This window comes from Hakea prostrata, chromosome 1, assembly GCF_041222555.1.
Source record: "Hakea prostrata isolate BN-2017 chromosome 1, UWA_Hpros_2, whole genome shotgun sequence".
Lineage (NCBI taxonomy): Eukaryota > Viridiplantae > Streptophyta > Magnoliopsida > Proteales > Proteaceae > Hakea > Hakea prostrata.
In genome coordinates, this window is record NC_142600.1 from 13,187,521 (window position 1) to 13,208,965 (window position 21,445).

General features: G+C 37.8%; 2 protein-coding genes and 1 pseudogene across 3 annotated transcripts; 1 reads left to right on the top strand and 2 right to left on the bottom strand.

Annotated features, from left to right (window-relative positions):
- Nucleotides 1-39: 39 nt before the first annotated feature.
- Nucleotides 40-2,203, bottom strand: LOC149027617 (uncharacterized). Its single transcript, XM_089164193.1, has 2 exons — nt 1,647-2,203; nt 40-1,070 (listed from the first exon to the last, which is right to left on the bottom strand). Exons 1-2 carry the CDS (start codon nt 2,080-2,082, stop codon nt 937-939), a joined length of 570 nt encoding a protein of 189 aa, XP_089020319.1. The 5' UTR covers nt 2,083-2,203; the 3' UTR covers nt 40-936.
- Nucleotides 2,204-5,224: 3,021 nt separating this feature from the next.
- FTSZ2-1 (Tubulin/FtsZ family protein) lies at nt 5,225-15,845 on the bottom strand. Of its 2 annotated transcripts, none has more exons than XM_089164201.1 (8): nt 15,432-15,845; nt 13,990-14,768; nt 12,466-12,765; nt 11,589-11,679; nt 8,260-8,384; nt 6,875-6,967; nt 5,861-5,926; nt 5,225-5,746 (listed from the first exon to the last, which is right to left on the bottom strand). In XM_089164201.1, the coding sequence occupies exons 2-8, from the start codon at nt 14,650-14,652 to the stop codon at nt 5,621-5,623; spliced, it is 1,464 nt and encodes a 487-aa protein (XP_089020327.1). In that variant the 5' UTR covers nt 14,653-14,768; nt 15,432-15,845; the 3' UTR covers nt 5,225-5,620. The 2 variants fall into 2 exon arrangements, with proteins under 2 accessions (XP_089020327.1, XP_089020336.1); XM_089164210.1 differs by having other exon boundaries at nt 13,990-14,771.
- Nucleotides 15,846-18,455: 2,610 nt separating this feature from the next.
- LOC149027619 (F-box/LRR-repeat protein At1g67190 pseudogene) lies at nt 18,456-20,930 on the top strand (annotated as a pseudogene).
- Nucleotides 20,931-21,445: the final 515 nt, after the last annotated feature.

A 21,445-nucleotide genomic window follows, 5' to 3' on the forward strand; every position in this document is an offset into this window, starting at 1 on the left:
CATGATTTTATACTTAAAAAAACAAGAATCTATTTCATTATAAGCACATTTGCTCTTTGCTTAACTTTTTTTTTTGAGTATAAAGACTTTTCATTCAAAGATCAAAAGACCGAGACAGGCTCGTGGGGACAGCAAAAGAGTCATCCAGCCACGGAGTGGTAATGGGCCATGATGTCGAGCTTGGAATCGACAATGCCACCTTTGCTAGTTTATCGGCCAAAACATTGGCCAATCTAGGAACAAAACAAAAAATGCAATTCTCAAGTTGGGAAGCCAGAGAAAAAACATTTGCTCTTTTGCTTAACTGGGGGATAGGAATTGTAAGACATGGAGAACTTGGAAGTACAGGTAAACAACGGAATTTCCCCCATTGCAACAGGACATACAGGAAATCCAGGAGTGATAGTACAGGAGGGATGGGATTTGTAAGACATGCAGAACTTGGAAGTACAGGTAAACAATGGAATTTCCCCCATTGCAACAGGACATACAGGATATCCAGGAGTGATAGTGGATTCCACTGAACAGGGGTTTCCCTCACTGCGCATGAAGTGCAGTCTACTTTGTATTTGTGGTTTGTGGCTAACATTTATCGATAAGAAATGAGTACAGAAGCAGCTTTTTCCTGGTTCTCTGCTTGAGATTATCTGCATTTCATATTGTCTCGCCTGTTTCCTTCATGGTAAACTAATGCAATACCAGTAGCTATTTACGTCAAATTTCCTCTCTGGACTTATTTGCCTAGTTTCTATTGTCCTTGACGATTTCAGACTGGAAACTAGGGTTGAATAAGCCCTTGTAGAAGCCGATTCATGTCAAAACTAGCAGGGTCAGACTCTGGCCTCTTAATCTGGAAAATCAAGTGGTCATTGGCTGCTATGAATCGTGCATAATTGAGGTTAGCAAGTCAAATACAATCCATGTTCACTGATTCGTTCAATTGCCATTTTTTTCTATGACATTGGTATCAAACACATACCTAGCATCAAACTGCAAACCCTGATATTTCAGCTTACTGAGTGGATAAATATGATGCTCTTCTATCCGGCGTTGGGAACTCTCCAGCCCTCCTGGATTCAAAGTATTGGAAACCTCAGCCTCTTATCGATTAAAGTTTTCTAGAAGTTGCAATGAGGAACAGGTACTGAAGATTCCGATGAAAAATCTGTCATTTTTTGGTATTTTTCATTTAGAATATCTATAGATCTTAGTAATGATAGGTAGGTTTCATTGTTTTTCTTCAATTTTATGATCCCAGGAATCGACATCAATGGACGATATCTGAAACCTGAATGGTATCAAGGAGATGTAAAGAGTTGCAAGGCAAAATAAACTAAACCCATAAAAAAGAACTCACAAATTTACAGGAACTAGTATCTCTCCAAAGTAAATCCATAGAAAGCAAAATAAAAAAATGCACAGGGTGTCAGGGACTAGTATCTGTTCAAAAGCATTATTACATTTCATGAGGTTTGAAAATTATCCTTTTTCTGTATCAAAATCAAAGACGAAAGAAAGATATAAGCATACAGTAACTATAAACGTAGTAACAGACTACATGATATGTACCATCCTGCTATCAACTTATCATCTTCTTAAGTTGGAGAGAGTCACAGTACATCTATTATTTTCTATTCTTAACCCACCTGGATTTGGTCTTTGTCCTTCCTTAATCAATGCAGCCCTTGCAGACATTATTCCAGTGGGAATCAGAGATGCATTGAAAACTGAACAATCCATCCAATCCTCCAGAAGCTCCTCCTTACCCCATTTTTCCGGTATCCAGACTTGACCTGCTACTTCCTTACGATGCCTCTTTAGTCTCTCACGTCCAGAATTCTCTGCTGTCACTTCTTCCTCTTCTTCTGAGTTCTTGTGATCTTTCTTTTCACCTTCATCCACCACTATGGTAGTTGAAGAAGAGTGTTGTTGGCCTTCTGATTTGACTTGTTTCTCTGCAGGTTCAGACTTGCCTCTGGCTGGCAACTCCATGAGATTGTTTTCTTCCTGCTCTTGGAAGCTACTTTGCTTTTCATTTGGATCTCTGGGTTCTGAGGGGCTTGAAGGAATCTGGTTATTCATGTTTCTGATGAGTAGTTTCTGAGATGAGTGCGAAATGGTTCTGCAGTTTTTGGTTTTGTTCTTCTCCTGAGAATGAGAATGATGATAGGAAGCAAGGTTGACGAGTGGGGAATAGAAAGGCTTTGGAAGAGAGAATGGGTGGGGTGTTAGTTTACACGTCACATGTTGTTCTGTATGGTATGCGACATGTGTACGTGTCAAGTTGGTGATTGGTTTCCAGTTTGTGTGGCTTGGCTCGTTTTGCCAAAGTGAGAGACGGAGCTTTTCAGAACTGAGAGGTTGAGGTTGACGTTGATAGGAAGAGAGAGAGATGATTTTTGGTAGTTGGCTAGCCAATAAGGTGTGAACTTTTGATTTGAGAGTTGGACAAAGGTTTTTTTTTTTTTTTTTTTTCCCAAGTAGAAAATTAGACAAGTTAATGCCCAAATATTCGAGTCTTAAATCAAGATTAGGGTTGACACAAGATTAAGTGATCCTAACTCTGATTAGACACTATGAAAAATATTAATTCTTTTATTGATTTGCGATTATAGTTAAGGTTAAGGTCCGACGTTGATAGTAATACAACAAGGCTAACTAAGACTAATCAAGTTTAAGATTAAGATCCAACCTTTGGTTGTAGTACAAGGTGAATATATCAAGACGAATCAAGGTGAAATAAGAATTAAGGAAGTGTTTTTGAAGGCTACCCATAGAGAAACTTTATTTTCTTGTGCAATTGAAGTGTTTTTCCAATTGTCCCAGTGTGTTTCATATTTTAGAAATTAGAAAAACTCAATAAATTGGCTTGAAAAGATCATCAACAGTTGGATTTACTAGACATAATCACGTGGCTACCAAGAAAAACAAGTCCACATAAAATTCTTGTCCATCTGTGGATGAAAACCACATATGAACCACATATGATCTTTAAGTAGTTGGGATCTGCTGCAAAGCCACAAGTCCTGTCCGTTTGTGAGGTATGAAATCAGCATTGGATTTTCTGTTGGTAGGGTTTACCTCTCCGAAATTGCTTGGCTCATGTGCGGATTGTCAAGTCGAGATTTTGGACCGTCAGATCCGATATCTTGGTTGAAATTAAATCTCGACTATTGAAAAATCAATGTTCGATATTCAATTTTGACCGAAATTTCGATCTGATGGCTGGCTTGATAGTCCTGCGCATTAAATGAAGAGGACCCAAGTAAAGTCCTTGCTCATGGATGCATGGCCTTAATACGTAGGACCCAAGCAAAGTCATTTCTCATGGATGCTTGGCCTTAATGCGCAGGACCCAAACAAAGTGGATGCATGGCCACCACTCTCTCATGGCTCTGTGTTAGGTGTGTGAATGTTTTTCCTTTTTCTCTCTCCTTCGTGTGGATGTTTTCATTTTGCTGAAAGGTTAGAAGGAAAATTTGGCACATGTGGGAAAATGCTTTTTTTTTGTGGTACCAGTAACCACTCATAACCCTTCTATCTTATCTTGGAAGTAGTCTTGTTTGATTCATACATTCTGTCCGTTAAAGTAGGAATCCATTATATATATATATATATATATTGGATAATTGATGTTGCTCTTGTATCATAGTTTTATAACTAAAAGAACCCTGCTCTTTATTAAATTACTGTTACCTCCCTCAGTTCTAATAGTGTTAAACGATCGTTAAAGTTGAATGTTTAATATCTATTTTGTTGTTTTATAATAAAAAAAAACCAAAGATAATTTTATCCTCATTTAAAAAAAATCATATGAAATAATTTTACACGTGTATTTTTATCATTTTGGATTAAAAAAAAAAAAAAACCCTTATTGGTAATAGGAAATTACTATCGTCAAATTAGACAATAAATAAATAACAATCTATTGAAAGTAGAAACTTCCTAAAATTGACAACATTAAACTAAAAAGTAGATAACAAAATAAAAAAAACACACAAAAAATTAGGAACTCCTATTTTATTTATTTATTACCAAGTTGAAAATACATATAAATGAATTTTCTTTTCTTTTCTCTCTTTCTTTTAACTAGAAAAAAAATTGTTTAATTAAGCTTAAAATTTTCCTAATTACCGAGAATAGTAATGTAATTTAATATAAAGTGTAAATAAATAATACAAAATTATAAGATTAATTTGGAAATTTTAAATAAATAAAATATGCTATGTCATCATTTTTTTTTTTTGGTTGCCAACCCCGGTTTCCAAGGCTTTGCCCGGACTAATCCGATGCTCGACTCGGGTCACACACACACCTGGCTGTGGTGGGTGAGTCTCCCAGCTGGAATTTTTTGCATCCACAAGGTTTCGATACCGGAACCTTGCTTAAGCAAATCAAGCTACTTACCACTTGGACCAACCCCGTTGGTTGCTATGTCATCATTTACCTAATGGAGTTTAACGCTAAAGAGGTAATAATAATTATAAGCAAAGTTAAAGAACGTCAATATATGGTTGGTACTTGGTAGAGTGGTAAAATTCAAATTTTTTAGTGGAGAGGTCATGGATTCAATCCTTACGGAAGACAAAGCTCCCTCTAAGAATGTAATTGAGGTGCGCGAAAGCTGGCCAGAATGAATCTCATATACCAAAAAAAAGAAAAAGGTTGAAGTTTAAATAGTAATTTCAAAATATATAAGAAGTAAAATTAATAATTAAACTATATAGTAAAAAGAGGTCAAATAAATAGTAATTATCCCCTATATAATTTTTATAGAAATCAAACCAGTCTTCTCTCTCATCAGCCATCTTCATAGACAGATTGCGCTTTTGGTCAAATGTGCATAACGTCATATCTAAACAGTCCTTGCAGGAATGGGAAGAAAAAGGTCACTCGATTTTATTGTTCACACATTGCACATCTCTGGCATTTAAAAAACAAGACTAAAATTTTTCGTCTTGCAGGCATGCACCAATCAGTTCTGTGAAGTCCCAGGATTTCCTAGACTTCAGCCTCAAAGACTCATAATTATTATTTTCAAAAATTTTAATAATTTTCTATAAATTTTTTTTTTTGGTTTGCCAGCCCTGGTTTTAAACCAGGTCAACTCGCCGCCCACCCCCCGCTGGGGGGGGGGGGTCCCCCCCTTTTACATCCACAAGGATTCAATACCGGAACATTACTTAAGCGAACCAAGCTGCTTAATGAAATTTATTCTTTACTAGACACTTTGATCAAGTGAATTCAACGTGTACATACACCAAACTCAAAACGTTTTACACTCAAATTAGAAGTGGAAAATCAAATTTCTGTTCCGATGGATGGGCCACAAAGAGAGTTGATAAGCAATCCCCCTGGGTAAGAGAACTCAACATTATTCATGTAATAAACTGAAAACCCAAACAAATTCAGCCACGAGAAAACAGGCTCTGCAATGAGGATATACTGAATACTGGATCTCGGAGTTCTTTACTAATCAAGGCAAAACGACCTCGTTGTGTCCTAATCTATCTTAAACACCAGCAATGGTTTGCAGTAAAAATGAGAAAAATGAACCAAAAACTGGTGGGCACAGAGATATATTACAGGGGAGGAAACACAACATATGAGAGACAATGCCTCAAGCTCTAGGGAAACGTGAGCGTCCTTTCTTTCTCAGGAACTCGGGGATCTCCACTGAACCACCTTCAGTGAATGAAGGTCGTCTATTGATCCCCAGATTGTCTCCATGTGCTAGCTGACTTCCCTGCAATATATCCAGATCCCAATATAAGAACCAACAATCAGGGCGCACACCTGTGAGAGAGAGAGAGAGAGAGAGAGAGAGAGAGAGAGAGAGAGAGAGAGAGAGAGAGAGAACCTGAAGAAGTCTTCCTTCAGCTTCATCTTGACGTTTAAATCCTGTAGCAATCAGAGTGATGCTAACCTGAAAGCAGATTAACTGGATGAATCTCAATGTTCATATATGATGTCATTTTGTTATTGTTCTGAACCCAGTGGTTACATCTATCTGCTTTCCAAAGACAACCATTTTGTGCCTTAAAATTGAATTATACAATATCATCTTTAATTCTTAATGGCAAATGATGATACCAGCGTCACAAGCACCAACCAAAATGTCAGTTTGTCAGCTTTGTCGAACAGCCTTCTCTTTTGTTCAGGAATCACCAGAACAGTCACAAGATTATAACCTTAAAGACTAGTTTTCACTTCTATTTATCAGGGTTACCATTCTCTCTTATGCTAGTCTGCAACAAGAGGTTTGTCAAATTATGATAGAAATCCAATTAATGACATTCATCTCATTTCACTGTTTGTATTAAAACAGTGATTGGTCCAAAAGCGCTGATACCTATATATGCTCTCCTAGTCTGCAACGAGAAGTTTGTCAACCATGATAAAAGTCCAATAATGACATTCATCTCATTTCACAGTATCATGTATTAAAGTAGTGATAAGTTTATAAGGCCTAATACTATGAGAACATGTTTGACTTCAAAATTCAATGGATTGGACCGGGGAGAGATATTATAGGTCAAACAACCAATATAATTTTTATTTTTATTTTTTTGGGGTAGAAAACAATCAATATGATGATGGCAACAAATGGAGCGTGAGTTTGTTCCAGATCAATCAACAAATATTATGTCTACTATTCAAAAGAATTAAATCAGGTGGAAAGGCCAGTATCTAGGGAGTTGCATCGATGCAACAACCATGTCATTGATCTTGACAGCATGTTTTCTCGATGTAACTTGAATTAGAAATAAAAAAAAAAAAGAATATATATATATATATATATATATATATGCAGCTGCAGTGTTTTTTAACACAATAATTTCTCAAACGTAATCAACAGAACAGCCCAACTTACTTGACCACTGAGTGATGGATCTATAACTGCTCCAAAAATTAAGTTTGCGCTTGGATCCACAAGATCATAAATCACCTCAGCAGCAGCATTTACCTGCAAAAAATCCATCCAACATGAGAACTGGAGCACTGAGAAAAAGAGTCATAAGGATAAGAAATTACACTAGTAAGTCTGTACAAGCTCTACAAGCCTAAGCAATTTGAGCAAAAAAATTGTGTGCAAGAGTTAGGTAGTGGTTGAGTTATTAATAGCTATGTGATGTTAGCTAGTGGTTGGATGTTACCATTAATGTTTATGTCTATTTAGAATGCTATATAAAAATGATTTATGTAAGACGTGAAGACAACTCATCTATTGAAATCAAATTGCTTTGTTAGCATTCCTTCTCTATGGAGACTCTTTGTGTTTGATCAAGGTAAGTTGGTGTTCGATCCAATAGCTCCACTTTGCAGTGTGAAGCTCGGGTGTTACATTGTTATTCTCAATTCTCTAATATTGTCCTTTCAATTTCTTCATCATAGTTCAGCCCCTGTTTTGAAGATCTATTCAGCCCTATTGTTATGTTATTATCCTTATCATATACCACTCTAGTTTTAGCCCTCTTTCACATCTAAATTCTGCCTCATCTTAAGTCTATCAAATCTGAACTTGATTCCCTACGAAAGGTCCTATTTGGATACTGTTTTGATCAATCAAATACAGTACCACATTGCTACCTGCCTGCGCACTTGGTGCATGTAAGTAACGCAAATTTGAAATTTCACAGATACAAAGTTTGAATTTAAGAAATCAATTAGCTGAATGGACAAGTAGCATACAAGAGAATGAAATACTCCATTGAAGAAGCTAAAATTACAGACCTACATGATAAGGAGAAAGAGTACACATAAAGAGGAAAAAAGGAAAAGGAGAAACAGGGCAACAAGAAAAATCAAGACATATATTTAATATTAAACCATTGCTGGCACACCATAGAGAGTAAACAAGTATACCATGCAAAAGTAAACATTAGAAACTGCAGCCCCAGGTGAATATGTCAGGGGTAATATAAAGAAATTCATGAATGTGGATTAGCAAGCATAGTGAAAGACACCACTAAAAAGATCTCTCCCATTTCACTTGGAATCTATTAAATCTCAACTCAATGTTGGTCTCGGCAACATCTACATTTTAGTTTCAATTTAGGAAACTCACGCACAAGTAAATTTTTAAAAATGCTGTACAATCTGGGGAGGGTCAAATATATGCAGCCTCACACTGTTACCAAGTCTTGAACAGCACTTAACCAACATGCCAAGAACAACCTTCAAAAGTTTGGACAAATGAACAGCCAAAGATGAATAAAAGAATGCCATGATTCAGGTCCGTATGGGTACCACACATACCTCGTACAAAGTCAAATCACTTCCTCCAGTGATGTTCCATACAATCCCAGTGGCCCTCTCTATGCCGATATCGAGCAAAGGTGACTGGATGGCATTCAATGCAGCATCTCTTGCCCTGGTCTTGCCTGCACCATAACAATTATTACAAATTCATGCAAATTTCCAGCAACAAAATTTATACAATTACGTTTGGAGATTGAAACATTAGCAGAATCCAAGTGTCAGCCCTGATTTTGAGATACCAATGTCGGAATTTTGTAAATAATACATTCCAAGTCTAACAAACTATATATGCATCAAGAAGATTTCATCACATATCACAAACCACTGATGACATAGATAGAAATGCGCATTTGCCTTCAATTTCCCAAGTCATGCATGACAGCGTCTTGTTCAGTGTCTTTTTCTTCTTTTTTTCGTGGGGGTCCAGGGGAAGGAGGGTGTATAAATTACAGGTGGTATAACTTATGTTTCCAGAAATTACAGCCAAGGTACCTAATATTCACATATCATGTTTGGGGTACTAAACTAGGATAGTATTATCCTTTCTCAATGTTACCATTAGAAATTTTAGCAGGGTTTGCCTAATATTCACATATCATGTTTTTTCAATGTTATCATACTAAGGTACCTAATGTTTCACATATTATGGATGGGGTACCTAAACCATGATAACATTAATTAAATTCAACACCTTTTTTTTCTAATTGTGACCTTATCTTCTCAAACCCTGCTAAACATGGGAGCCTCATACACTGGGTATGGCTGCTTTTTTAATTTTACCCAATATATTTAACTTATAATAATAATAACCATCCTCCCATTCTCAAGCAAATTTAAGACATTGTCATCTTCCCATTATCAAGCAGTAATAATGAAAAAATGTAGAACCTACTAAGGGATACCTACATGAGCAATCATCATGATCTTAACAGCAATTGGAGGATTCTTAGTGTAAATTGTCAACAAAAAAAGGGAGGATGAAGGTAGGCCTGGCAATTGGGGTTGTGATTGTTTGTACATTGGCAAGGGCAGAATCCCCCTTTGGAGACCAACTAAAGCCAATGCTTACAAGATCCAATCTAAAGAGGTAGTTCCGTAAATCACTTTTCTGATCCCCCCCCCCCCCTCAAAATTTCCTCTCCTTCCAGATTCACAACCCTCCATCTCTCATTAGCACTCAATCCAAACCCCTGCCCTAGTTGCCACCTAGAAACTCTAAAATTCCATAACGCCTAAAAACTAGGAGTTTGAATCTGAAACTGAAAACCGTAAGGTTCAGATTTTTGCTTCAAAAGCCCTAAACCTATAACCCTAATTTGAACCCTGTCCATCCACCCTGCAAACCCTAAAACCACTAAACAGCCTAGAACTCCTTAGCTGCAGGGTTTGTAACCCTAAAATGACTGCTGATCATCAAGTATCTTGGTTTATTGGCCCTCATCCCAGTGAGGCTACATCAGGGTATTGTACATTTGTTGGAGGAAACCTAGTCAAGTGGTGGAGTAAAAGTAGAACATGAATATAAGGTCTAGTGCCGAAGCTGAATACAAAGCCATGGCCCATACTTCTGCTGAACTCATATGGCTTAGACCATTGCTTCTTGAGTCGGGATTCTCTGTAGATTCACCAATGAAGTTGCTCCGCGACAATCAAGCTGCTACCTGTATTGCAAATAACCGGTGGTTCATAAGTGCACCAAACACATAGAAGTGAACTGCCATTTTGTCAGAGATGCTGTGATAAAGAGACCGATTGTCACTCCCTTCATGTCCTTGTGACCAGTTGGCCATATGTTCAACAAAGAGCTGTTTGCTCCTCCTAGTCTTCGCTCTAATTGTACCAAGCTGACCAAGGGTTATTTGTATGCTCGAGCTCTAGGAGGATTAAAGTCCTGTGACTGCAGGAATTTCTCTAGCAGCAATAGCAGGAGCCTTTTGGTCCTTGCTTCTGTTTTTGTTATTTAGGTCTCCGCTATTTTAGTTATTGTAATTCTGCCTCCATTATTTAGGGGCAGAAAACACATTTTATATGCTTTTGAATAATAATAAATAAGTTTGACAAAAATAATAACAATAACAATAAATAAGGCCTACTAATAGGAGAGAAATCAATATAATTGCGTGCTCCTGTTTTGGCTTGCGCAAGCTCTTCTTATTCTTGTTCTTCTTTCTCAAGTTCTTTGTCTAGTTGCAGGATCTTGGATTGTAACAACTTATTCAGACCACTGACTTAAACCATCCAATCTGGCTCAATTTGAAAAAAGAAGATGAAAACCAACTGAAGAAACTAAGTGTGAAAGGAAAAATACTAAGTATAGCAGTCTACCATCCTAGACATCCTACTTTGCTGCTAAAATACTTGTGCTACTTCATGTTCTTTCTTCTATGGATGTAAAACTTTAGATCTGCTTCACTGCAAGTCCCAAAAACTTGTTGAGATGACAAAGATACGGGTTATTATTTATGTTTGATAATTTCCAACTCATCTCAAAGAGAAAAACAAGTTTTCAAGGTCCTTGGTTGCTTTCAGTTCTGTATCTCAGTCACAGTTACCACACAGTGTGTGTGGATCTGCTGGACTCTGTCCAAGTGCCTTCAGGATTGTAGGTTTGAAGGAAACACATCAAGTTTATCTTACCTGTAACAGGCCAGATAGGCCCCAAATCGGTTGGGAAAAAAGAAAATTTTGTATCAGTATCCACTGATAAGCATATAGGCCAATACCTACTGATACATGGAACCCTAAGTAAATGTGACATGTTAGTCCTTGGTGTCAACTCAGAGATTGGGATCATTTGTCTCTCTTTCCCAGTTGCTGTAACAGCAGTTACAGTCCCAACAATGCTATCCTAATTTCATTCACAAGAATTTGGTATACTTTTCTTTTCAGAACCAACAAATGATCTTCCCCCCAAGATATGCTTTCCAAGTAATAAAACATTATAACCTTTAATGTTTAAGCACATCCATGTTTTCAGATAATCTAGCAAAGAAAATACAGCTCCAACTGCCTCCATGTAGTCTAAATATCAGTGATACAATTAAGAAAGAGAATGCTCATAAATATAGCTTTTGCGCATAGAAAACTTAACATTTGATAATTAAGACCAATCGCCCAAACAAACGCAAAAAACACAGAAGGAAGTTCAACAAATCCATATCATAATGGTAAACTAGAACAAGTCAAGAACATAGCAATTAAGCTTTTAAGATTTGGAAAGAACAGAGTAAATTTGGAATTAGAACCACATCTACCAAAAAAGTATCAAGAATTGAGCATAACTCCTTACTCTTCAGGGGGGGCAGGGGGGTGTTGGAATTACATACCAGTTGCTGTTCCTATTCCCATCAAAGAAGAACCTGCATTTGCCATGATAGCTCGGACATCAGCAAAATCGACATTGACTAGCCCAGGAACCTGCAGTTGTAATAACCTCCACTAATTAGAAAACAAGTAAATATTAACCCCCCGAAGAAAATGGGGAAAAATTAGAGAGACCTATTTCCCCCAAATACTTGTTTGACATATTGTCAACCACCTAACAAATGCATATCCATTCATATGCAAGTTGCCAAAAACAGCAGGGAGGTATGCATTCATCCTAACGAAATCATGGATAAGATTAGATGATTGTAAGTTTGTAATCATCTAATTTTACTCTCTCTCTCTTGGCAGTTGAATGCCTTAAGAATTAATTAATTATAATAAAAAGCAGAACTTTTGGTTTGACCTAGTCATCTTGGGGCTCCATTCATCACATTGTCTACCACTAAATGAGGGAGGCTATGCATGTTGGACTCTTATCATATGTACAAATAGAAAGTGTGAAACGCCCCTAATAGCTAAGTTGTACAGGCGTAAGGATATGAGGAGAAGCACGGAAGCACTCCCAGCCAGACACTTAGGGGCAAGATCAGCAAGAATATATGTTGAGTGCTGTATGTGTTTGTGACAGATGTACTCAGCACAGACCATCAAACATAAGAAGCTATAAACATCATAGGATAAAGAATCCTCCAGCATAAAAAATCAGAAGCCCAAAATAACTTTTTTTTGGCAGTAAACTATGTTTTCTGTAAAGAAATCAACAAGCACAATAGTGATAAATAAGGATATTCTGGTTCAGCAACGGTACTAGATTGTAACAAAGTGGAATGTTCCGTCACTAAAAGTGATTCATATCATAAACAATTTGGTACATACCGTGATTATATCAGAGATACCACGAACACCTTGTCTGAGTGTGTCATCAGCCAAGTTAAAAGCTTCAGTAACTGGAGTAGACTGGGAAACAGCAGTCAATAACTTGTCATTTGGAATAACAATCAATGTGTCAACGTTCTCTCTTAAAGCTGCAATTCCTTCTTGTGCCTGTACTGCTCGCCTTCGTCCCTCAAAAGAGAAAGGTGTTGTAACAATACCAACAGTCAAGATACCCATTGATTTTGCAATTCCTGCAATTACTGGGGCACCACCTGTGCCCGTTCCCCCACCCATTCCTGCCTGAAAGAAAAATTTTAGATCACAGTAGGAGAGAAGGAAAGAACAATCCTTTAAAGAAACTAACTGCCTCCTATATCAGAATTGTGGAACATCTTTGCAACTTTATTCTGTTGCAAACTGACTAAACTAGTAACTTGTAAAGGTTTGAAATACAATATGACAATTACCCTGACATACTGACTTAAACTAGTGGAGTTTGATCCGAAGTTCAGGCCCAACCACATTAATAACATATCTGGAATGGATCAGATAGAGTTCTGATACTGAGTGCCTTGCAAAAATATAGGCTCAAAACAGATGCTAATTTAAATTGGGTTGTCTCCAATGATTAAATTATCTCTAAAAAAAATCACTTTTCACAGTACCTGACTCTGACACCACCAAGTACTGACTAGCAAAGTCCCAGTAACAGGATGGTGTTAGGTACAAACACAAAAATCTCATACTTAGCTCAAAAAATTGTGCTGGATATGACTCATGAGTATGATAGAAACAACTTCAACCTTAAATTGGAAAAAACCAAATATTACAAACAAATTATTTGAGTCATCAAATAGCAAAGAAAGCTACACAAATGAGATGACTAAGACTTTGAACAGGAGATGATGGAACTAGGCCATCATCTTAGTGGACATAGCTCATATATAATGACAACATATTACTCCCAATATTCCAAAAGAAGTAGGCTGCCTAACCACTATTATAGGCATTTTCCCAGAAGATTAGTATTGTGTTACTTCACTGCCTAAGTTTACCACCAGATTAAAAGATTAGGATACCAAGGGGGACCTACTTCCTATCCAACTGGAAGCAGCCTCTCTGCAAAAGCAAGGTAAGGCTGCATACATTACAATCCTCCTCAGCCCCTGCAGTGGCAGGAACCTCGTGCCGTACGTAAACCCATCCAAAGGGTTTACCAAGTGCATCAGGCTCCAGCCACTGTGGGGTCTGCGGATGGCCACAATGTATGCTGCCTTAACCCTATTTTCACAGAGAAGCTGTTTTCAGACTCAAACATTTGACCATTTGGTCACAATGGAGCACCCCCTCAGTTTATGAGCCATCTTTACATAAAATAAGTAAGAGGGGGGGGGGGGGGGGGGGTATGACTTCTAAGGAGTATATAGCCCAACCAGGCATGCTAGATGAATATACAAGAGTTCATTCAAACATGTTGCAGTTCATAAACAGTTCAATTACAAAGTAAATACATAAGAAACATACCGTTACAAAGACCATGTCAGCACCATGAAGTGCCTCCTCAATTACTTCTTTGCTTTCCTTGGCGGCATTCATGCCAATATCTGGGTTCCCACCAGCACCAAGTCCCCTTGTAAGCTCTCGACCTATTTGCAAGCGGTTATCACTAAATACAGGTGACATCCTCATGGCTTGAACATCAGTGTTAACTATCCAAAACTCCACACCTTTCATGGAACTCTCAATCATTCTATTAACAGCATTTGAACCACCACCCCCAACACCAATTACTTTGATTGTAGCTTCATTATAATTGTTGGGCACCGACAAGTCTTCTCTGCTCTCAGTTACAACACCACTAGAGCTTTCCTTTCTTGGATTAGATACCATGTCAATTCCCTCGCCTCCTCTTAGCAATGATACTTCAGGATGCAGATTCAGAAATGGATCTTTACTATGATACTGGCTGGCATTGTGGGAGTTGGCAAAACATCTTAAACTGGCCAAACCAGAAGTGGTCTTATAGTTGGCTCCAGTATACAGATTCTTCTCCTCAAATAACTTCAGGTTCAGGGAGCAAACTTTACCAATACGATTCTCTGTAAAATTTCTTCCTCCTAGAACGGCTGAAACTCCAACTGAAGTTCGAGTATCAGAGGGTGTGAAACATAGTAAATGAGTTGCCATCTTGACTAAGAAAACCTGAACCTCCGAGATTGAAGTTAACAAAAAGATTGCTCAAGAACTCAGAAACGCAAACGCCCAAATGTCTGAAATCCCATCAGAAATGTTCATTCTGGCACCTACTGATCAAATAACAGAAAAGAGAGGGTGGGGGAGAGATAAGAAAATATTTAATAAGAAGGGAAACAAGAACTGGTAGACATGCCACGAGGGAAAACTGAAAGCGAACGCTGCAGATAACAACCAGAAATGGTTGTTGACTAATACTTTGGTCCTATCTTTTTTTCTCTTAACACAATTATTTAGTCATCTGCACAAGCAGGTAGATATAGAAGGATGCAATAACGATTGATACACTTATGCCAAGAGTGTGTCCGAAATCCCAATAATATTATACAAGACCAATCAACCAGAATCCTGAAAACAGAAATCAAACTCGTCATCCACCGACAAGGTCGGAACAATCTTCCTTGGATCGACCTGAGTAAAACGGTGCTCCAGAGACTCGAAGCTCATACGTTGCAGTATTTACGGTCATTGATACACATAAGTGACAAATAACCAATTCAAGAAGTCCAGCAAGAGAAGCAGAAAGAAGTAAACTACGAACTAATGTAACACCTGAAATGCAGCTAGAACACAAACAAAAGAAATGCAAAACCAGCTCGACAGTGAAGTCAGAGTCTTAACTAAATAGAGGATAAAGAACCTAAGCAACCCTAAACCTACGAGTGTATGCATCAAATTACCGAGTTCTTGATAAGATCAGGTAAACAAGCTACCTCAGTGAGCTGCAAAACCCTAGAAACCGTTGTGAAATGAGCTTACGCCATCGAATCGAAAAGTAGCTCAGTTTCGGAATTGCGAAAACCACTGTAAAACCTCACAACACAATTGCCTTTCTTACCGAATTTCGGACTTGGATGAGAAACATATGGGTGTCTGAATAAATGCCTTTCTTTGTAATGTAATTGGAATTTGGAATGGAACTTGCTCGACGTGCAACGGGAATACAGGTAGGTTTCTACAATGACACACACGGAGAAATCAAGGAAACCCTTATCACTCTAACTAAAAGAACGTGATTTCAAGTGGTTGGCTCTCACAGCATTGAGATCCTTCGCTTCACCGTCCTTTTCCCAGTAAACAAACGGCACATGCAACTCGAGTCCTGAATCAGACAATCCAGTTTTGCGGTCTTCTCCATTTGGGTTCGTTGTTTTTCAAAATTGACCCATACATCATACTTGATAGAGGATTTTCTCCCCTCACTTTTTTTTTTTTTACCATATATTTTGAAATTTCTGGTCTTTTTCACTAGACATTTATGACGGGTAAATCGGTGAGGTTCTCTTCTAAAACGTGTGCTGGAGGAACAAAATGAGCGTAACAAAAGCCAATGCATGCGGATGGAAGATTCCAACTCCTGTCAAAGAATATCGTTTGTACAATTTATCCTTAGACCTCATGGTTAGACGTTCTTTTTTTTCTTCCAAGAATTAATACTGTGAAAAGGAAAAAGAAATCTTTCAAGAAATTTAGACCAAAGGCACGACTACTCACTGAAAATTACTTCAGTAATTACCAATCTTGTGTTTTTGACTAATTACTCATTTTTATTGATTTTTTTTATTTCTTTTACAAATTCTTTTAAGATCTGTTTGGTTACATGAGTCTGAAAATTTCAAATATCTAAAGATATCAAATATATCCAATCATAAGTCATAAAATTAAATGTTTAACTTAAATCTATGGAATGAAATCTGTATATTATCTTAAGGGCCTGTTTGATTACATGAGTCTAAAGATTTCAAATATCTGGAGATTTCAAATGTATGGAGTCACAATTTATAAAGTTAATTGTTTGGTTAACTGAATATGTGGAATGAAATCGTGGATTCATCTTGTGATTTTTGTGAACGCGCAAATGTTTAGCGTTTTTATAGTAGAAATGAAATCTCTGAATTTCACCCCATACCCATAAATCTAAAGATTCACGTTTTTAGGGTAAAATATGAATCTTTAGATTTCACGAATCTAAAGATTTTCACAACCAAACAGGTATAATCTCGCATTCATTAATCCAGAGATTTCAAATCTCTTGATTCATGTAACCAAACAGGCTCTATAAAACTATTTAGTCGACATGATTTTTATCAATATTTAGTGCTTTTATAGTAGGGGTGAAATTCAGATTTCATTACATACCCATAAATCCACATATTCACGTTTTAGGGTAAGAAGATGAATATCTAGATTCCATGAATCCAGAGATTTTCACAACCAAATAGGTATAAATCTCACATTCATGAATCCAAATATTTGAAATCTATGGATTCACATAATCAAACGGGTCCTTACTGAATTTATGGCTCGTCTTTAAGTGGGGATTTTAAAAGATATCAACTTGAAAATAAAATTTCTAATCATCATTACTGTTCATAAAATAAAATTTTACTTTGATTTCGTTTGACTCCCTTTTAAAAAGATATAATATTATGGATATGTTGGTATTGCAGTCAATTGTAGCATCACTTACCCAAAAAAAAATTGTAGCAGTTGAGACAAACCCTATGATTTCTCATAGTGGTCTGTCACAAGACTTTCTCATACTAATAATTGTCAGAAAAATAAATCATACAAGGTTTTTGAACATTCAAGTCCGATGTAAATGCAATGTGTACTCTTATTGTATCTATAATAAATGTTACTACATAAAGATAATGTAGCAGTTATATCATCAAAGTCTAATTCCATATGTTAAACAATTAAAGCAAAGATGAGTTCAAGATCATATATCTCAAAGAACTTAAATGCAATATGATACGGGAAGAATGTGCCTGACCTCATCATAGCCCAACTCGGGTATGAAGCCAGCTATACGGTCGGGACAAGAGCAGATCATACATCAAATATGAAAGGCTCCATCCACACTAAGGCCGAAAAAGGCAACATGATTATAAACGGAAAGTCAACTCCAGAGACAACTGGGCAGGGCAACCATCGGAGGATCCCATCGATCCCCATAAAGGTAACTTGTATGTTATTTAACAAAGACTCACCCTTTGGTAAGGCACGAACACTTTTTTAGTGAATTTTTGTGCAACACAAAGGGAGATCTTAATCTGATCATTGATTGACTTAGTCATCAGAGGTGGCTACCCGGACACCTTAGCCGCCCACGTCTAATATTTCTTGCAAGTTTCATTGTCTTTCCACTCAGGGAGATAACCGGGAGTCAGTTCAACTAAGTTGGGACCTTGATCAGATATGAGACACAACACAATAGACCTAGACAAGAAATGCCTCTTTGTGTATTTGTTTCCTAATTTACCTTCTCATAGTCCTGTATGTTATTTTCCACACTTCAAAATTGACGAACTATAATGCCGAAGATTTAAGATCTAAAATCTTCCAAAGAGAAGTAAGCTTCAATCAATGTGCTACATGTGGGTTCGGCCAGTCTCACTTTGAACAACACAACTCATATGGACAATCTTAGGTTTGACCTATTTGCCAAGACATACGGAGTTTGGTAGAGAACCCGGTTCAAGTTCAACCCAATCAAACCTGGTTCTAGTTCAAACCAGTCTCGCTCCGTTTCCACCGGGGGGCTGGGTGGAGAACTTTGGTCGTCGAAAATCGTGATTCGTGATGGTTGGTTGGCGCATGTGCTTCGTGTGGGACCGCGAGAGGCAGAGAGCTAGGCTAGCTTGACGACCCACAAGCTTGACCGGTAACCGGTTAATAAATAATTCTAATTCCACCTTGTATCCCTTCTCTCTTCTGAGTGTCCAAAACTTCTACTCCCCTCCTTCAGTTTCATCGTTTCTTTGCGATTGAGGTTGGTCTGTCACTCCATCCATTGGTGTGGATCGCCGTTCACTATCTGGATTCATCTGTTGTGGCTTCGACCAATTCGGTTTTCTCCCGAATTTTTGAACGCCCATCGCTCTAGATTTCCAAGGATCACTGGAGTTTGAATTTGGCGGTTCAATTGATCAGTTCTGGGTATCTGACAATCTTTGACTCGTTAGTCTGCTGGTGAGATGCCTCGAATGCTAGATTTCCACTTCTCTTGGATCGTTTGTGAGTTGATAAGTTTTTGGAGTATCTGCGTTTTCTTCAAGATAGCCAATTCGATGGATACGAGATGATCAATTGGTTTTAAACTTCATCAGTTCCCGATTCCAGTCAAATATTGTTTATTTGACGTTTCGACTTCCCACTGACAAGCGGTTGCTAAGCTTCCATGGCTTTCCGCAATGGGTATTGATTTTATTTCCTGTGGGGTTTTGTTTTATTTTTACCACTGAGGCTTATCAGAAGAAAAAAATCTGGAACATCTGTTGACATAAAAGCACCCCAATTGCTTTTGCGAAACCCAGATACTAGATGTTTATGGTCTCGCTTGGAGATTGCTGGTGGATCGACATGAATGAGTTAGGAATGATTATTTATCAAATTCACGTTGCTGTCATAAAAAGCAAGGAATTGAATAATCCTTCGATTATGAAACCATGAGTTAATCTTGCCAATCTTCTTCCCCAAGATCCGTGACTGGAAAGGGCGAAACCCAGATTGGAAATTTTACTATCCGGTCCTTAGGATCTGGTAAATCAGAGTCGTAATTTTATTGATCAATCACGAGTTTAAATGGTTGGTAACAGAGTCTCAATTTTATCGTTCAATCACGAGTCTAAATGGCGGCTACATGTCTTGTTCATGTGAAATTTTACTGAATCTTTGAAGCTTCACGAATCTGATACGATCAGTAGGCTTAGTATTTGCAGAGTGTTTGTTTGGTTATTTCTGTTGATTATGGAGAGCCTTCCTGTTGAAGTTATTGGAAACATACTTTCCCGGCTTGGAGCTGCAAGGGATGTGGTGATTGCCTCTGCAACTTGCCGGAAGTGGAGAGAAGCATTCCGGAATCACCTTGATACCCTTTCGTTCAACTCCAATGATTGGCCTGTTTATCGTGATCTCACCACCGTTCGAATGGAAATCCTGATAACTCAAACAATATTCCAGACCAGGGGTTTGCAGTGCTTGTCTATTTCTATGGATGACATTGATGAGTTCTCAGCAGCTCCAGTAATTGCTTGGCTTATGTACACCAGAGAAACCTTACGCCAACTGTTGTATAACGTTGGTACTACCCCGAATGTTAACATTCTTGAAAAGTGTGGCAGGCAGAAGCTGGAAGTGTTAGATTTGGCTCATAATTCCATCACTGGCGTTGAACCTAGTTACCAGAGATTCCCTTGCCTGAAATCCCTGTCTCTGAGTTATGTCAGTATCTCTGCATTGGATCTAAGCCTGCTGCTCACTGCCTGCCCCAAGATTGAATTCTTGTCCCTTGTGAATCCAGAAATTGCCATGTCAGATTCTCAAGCCTCAGTGGAACTTAGCAGTCCTACACTGAAGAAAATATATTTTGAAGCAATCAGTTTGGATAGGTTTTTACTGGAGGCGGACAGTCTCGAGAGTTTGAATCTAAAAGATTGCACCTTAGAGTATTTTGACATTACTGGCAAGGGTAATTTGAAGTATCTCAAGATTGATGAAGTTAGTGTATTACATCTTGAAATTGAGAGTACTGAGAATCTTGAGGTTATAGATCTTAGCAGCTTCACAATCATATGGTCAAAGTTCTACCAAATGATCTCAAGATCGTCAAAGTTGAGAAGGCTTCGGCTTTGGGGTGTAGTATTCGATGACGAGGAAGAGATTGTGGATTTGGAAACAATTGCTGTTTGCTTTCCTCAGCTAAGCCATCTATCTTTGAGTTTTGATCTAAGAGATGGGTTGCTTAACTATGGCTTGCAAGGGCCTATACAATTGGAAAATGTTGCTGTATTGGAACTTGGGTGGACTGCAATTAGTGATCTCTTTTCAAAGTGGGTTGCAGGACTGCTTGAGAGGTGCCCTAATCTTCAGAAGTTGGTGATCCATGGGTTAGTTTCGGAGGCCAAGATGCCTGAAGAATGCCATATATTGGCCAATTTTACCTCATCTATTGTTCGCCTTATGAGGAAATATATGCATGTCGAAGTGCAGTTTGAGTATGAATAGAAAATCTGTGAGATTGCTTTACTGAGTTTTTGAATTCTGTCCAGCAGCAGTTATATAAGCAGGTAAACCATGCTACATGTAGTGTTTGAGCATTCTTCTCTTTTGTGTATCTAAATTCGGGATTTTTTTTCACATTTTGATGGATAAAATATGTTGTCTATGCAATTGTAAATTAATGATATTTATTTCTTTTTATGAAGGAGACGTATAGGTCATTATGGTGGTGATCCAACCATTTCATCCATTCTAGTTACAACAAATTCTAATTTTAATCTTCAATATTGAGTTCTCTGAAATCCTTGTGTACATGTGTGTAGCTTGGACAATTGTGAAGTATGTTATTTTTCTGTGGCTAACATTGATGAATGATTTATTTTGGTGTTAAATAGAAAACAATCAATTTGGTTTTTTAGCCAGCAAGATCCATGACAGAAGGTATTTACTTGGTCTATATGGTTCCAGTTTGGTCCTGGCAACAAAATCTGAATCCTTACCAGACAGGATTGTAGATGATGGGATAGATGTCAGAGTGATGCAAAAGAACCTTGGACCAACCAAATCTCCCAAATCTGTTTGGAACCCAGATGGAGAACTGGGTCTAAATTTGAATTTTAGTGTAGTGGATTATTTGGGATTTGAGGTAGCTGACCTCATTTAGTTGGGAAAAGGCTTGTTGTAGTTGTTGTTAGATAATTTGATTTGAGGGTGGCCCTTACTA

Bases quoted from the DNA above. Each gene is read 5' to 3' on its own strand.
- FTSZ2-1 (XM_089164201.1), bottom strand. From the start codon at position 14,652: ATGGCAACTCATTTACTATGTTTCACACCCTCTGATACTCGAACTTCA. The intron at 12,766-13,989 runs GTATGTTTCTTA...TTTTTCTTTCAG, and splicing joins CTGACATGGTCTTTGTAACG to GCAGGAATGGGTGGGGGAAC. The intron at 11,680-12,465 runs GTATGTACCAAA...TTACAACTGCAG, and splicing joins GTATCTCTGATATAATCACG to GTTCCTGGGCTAGTCAATGT.
- LOC149027617 (XM_089164193.1), bottom strand. From the start codon at position 2,082: ATGAATAACCAGATTCCTTCAAGCCCCTCAGAACCCAGAGATCCAAAT. The intron at 1,071-1,646 runs GTGGGTTAAGAA...CTTTGAATCCAG, and splicing joins AGGACAAAGACCAAATCCAG to GAGGGCTGGAGAGTTCCCAA.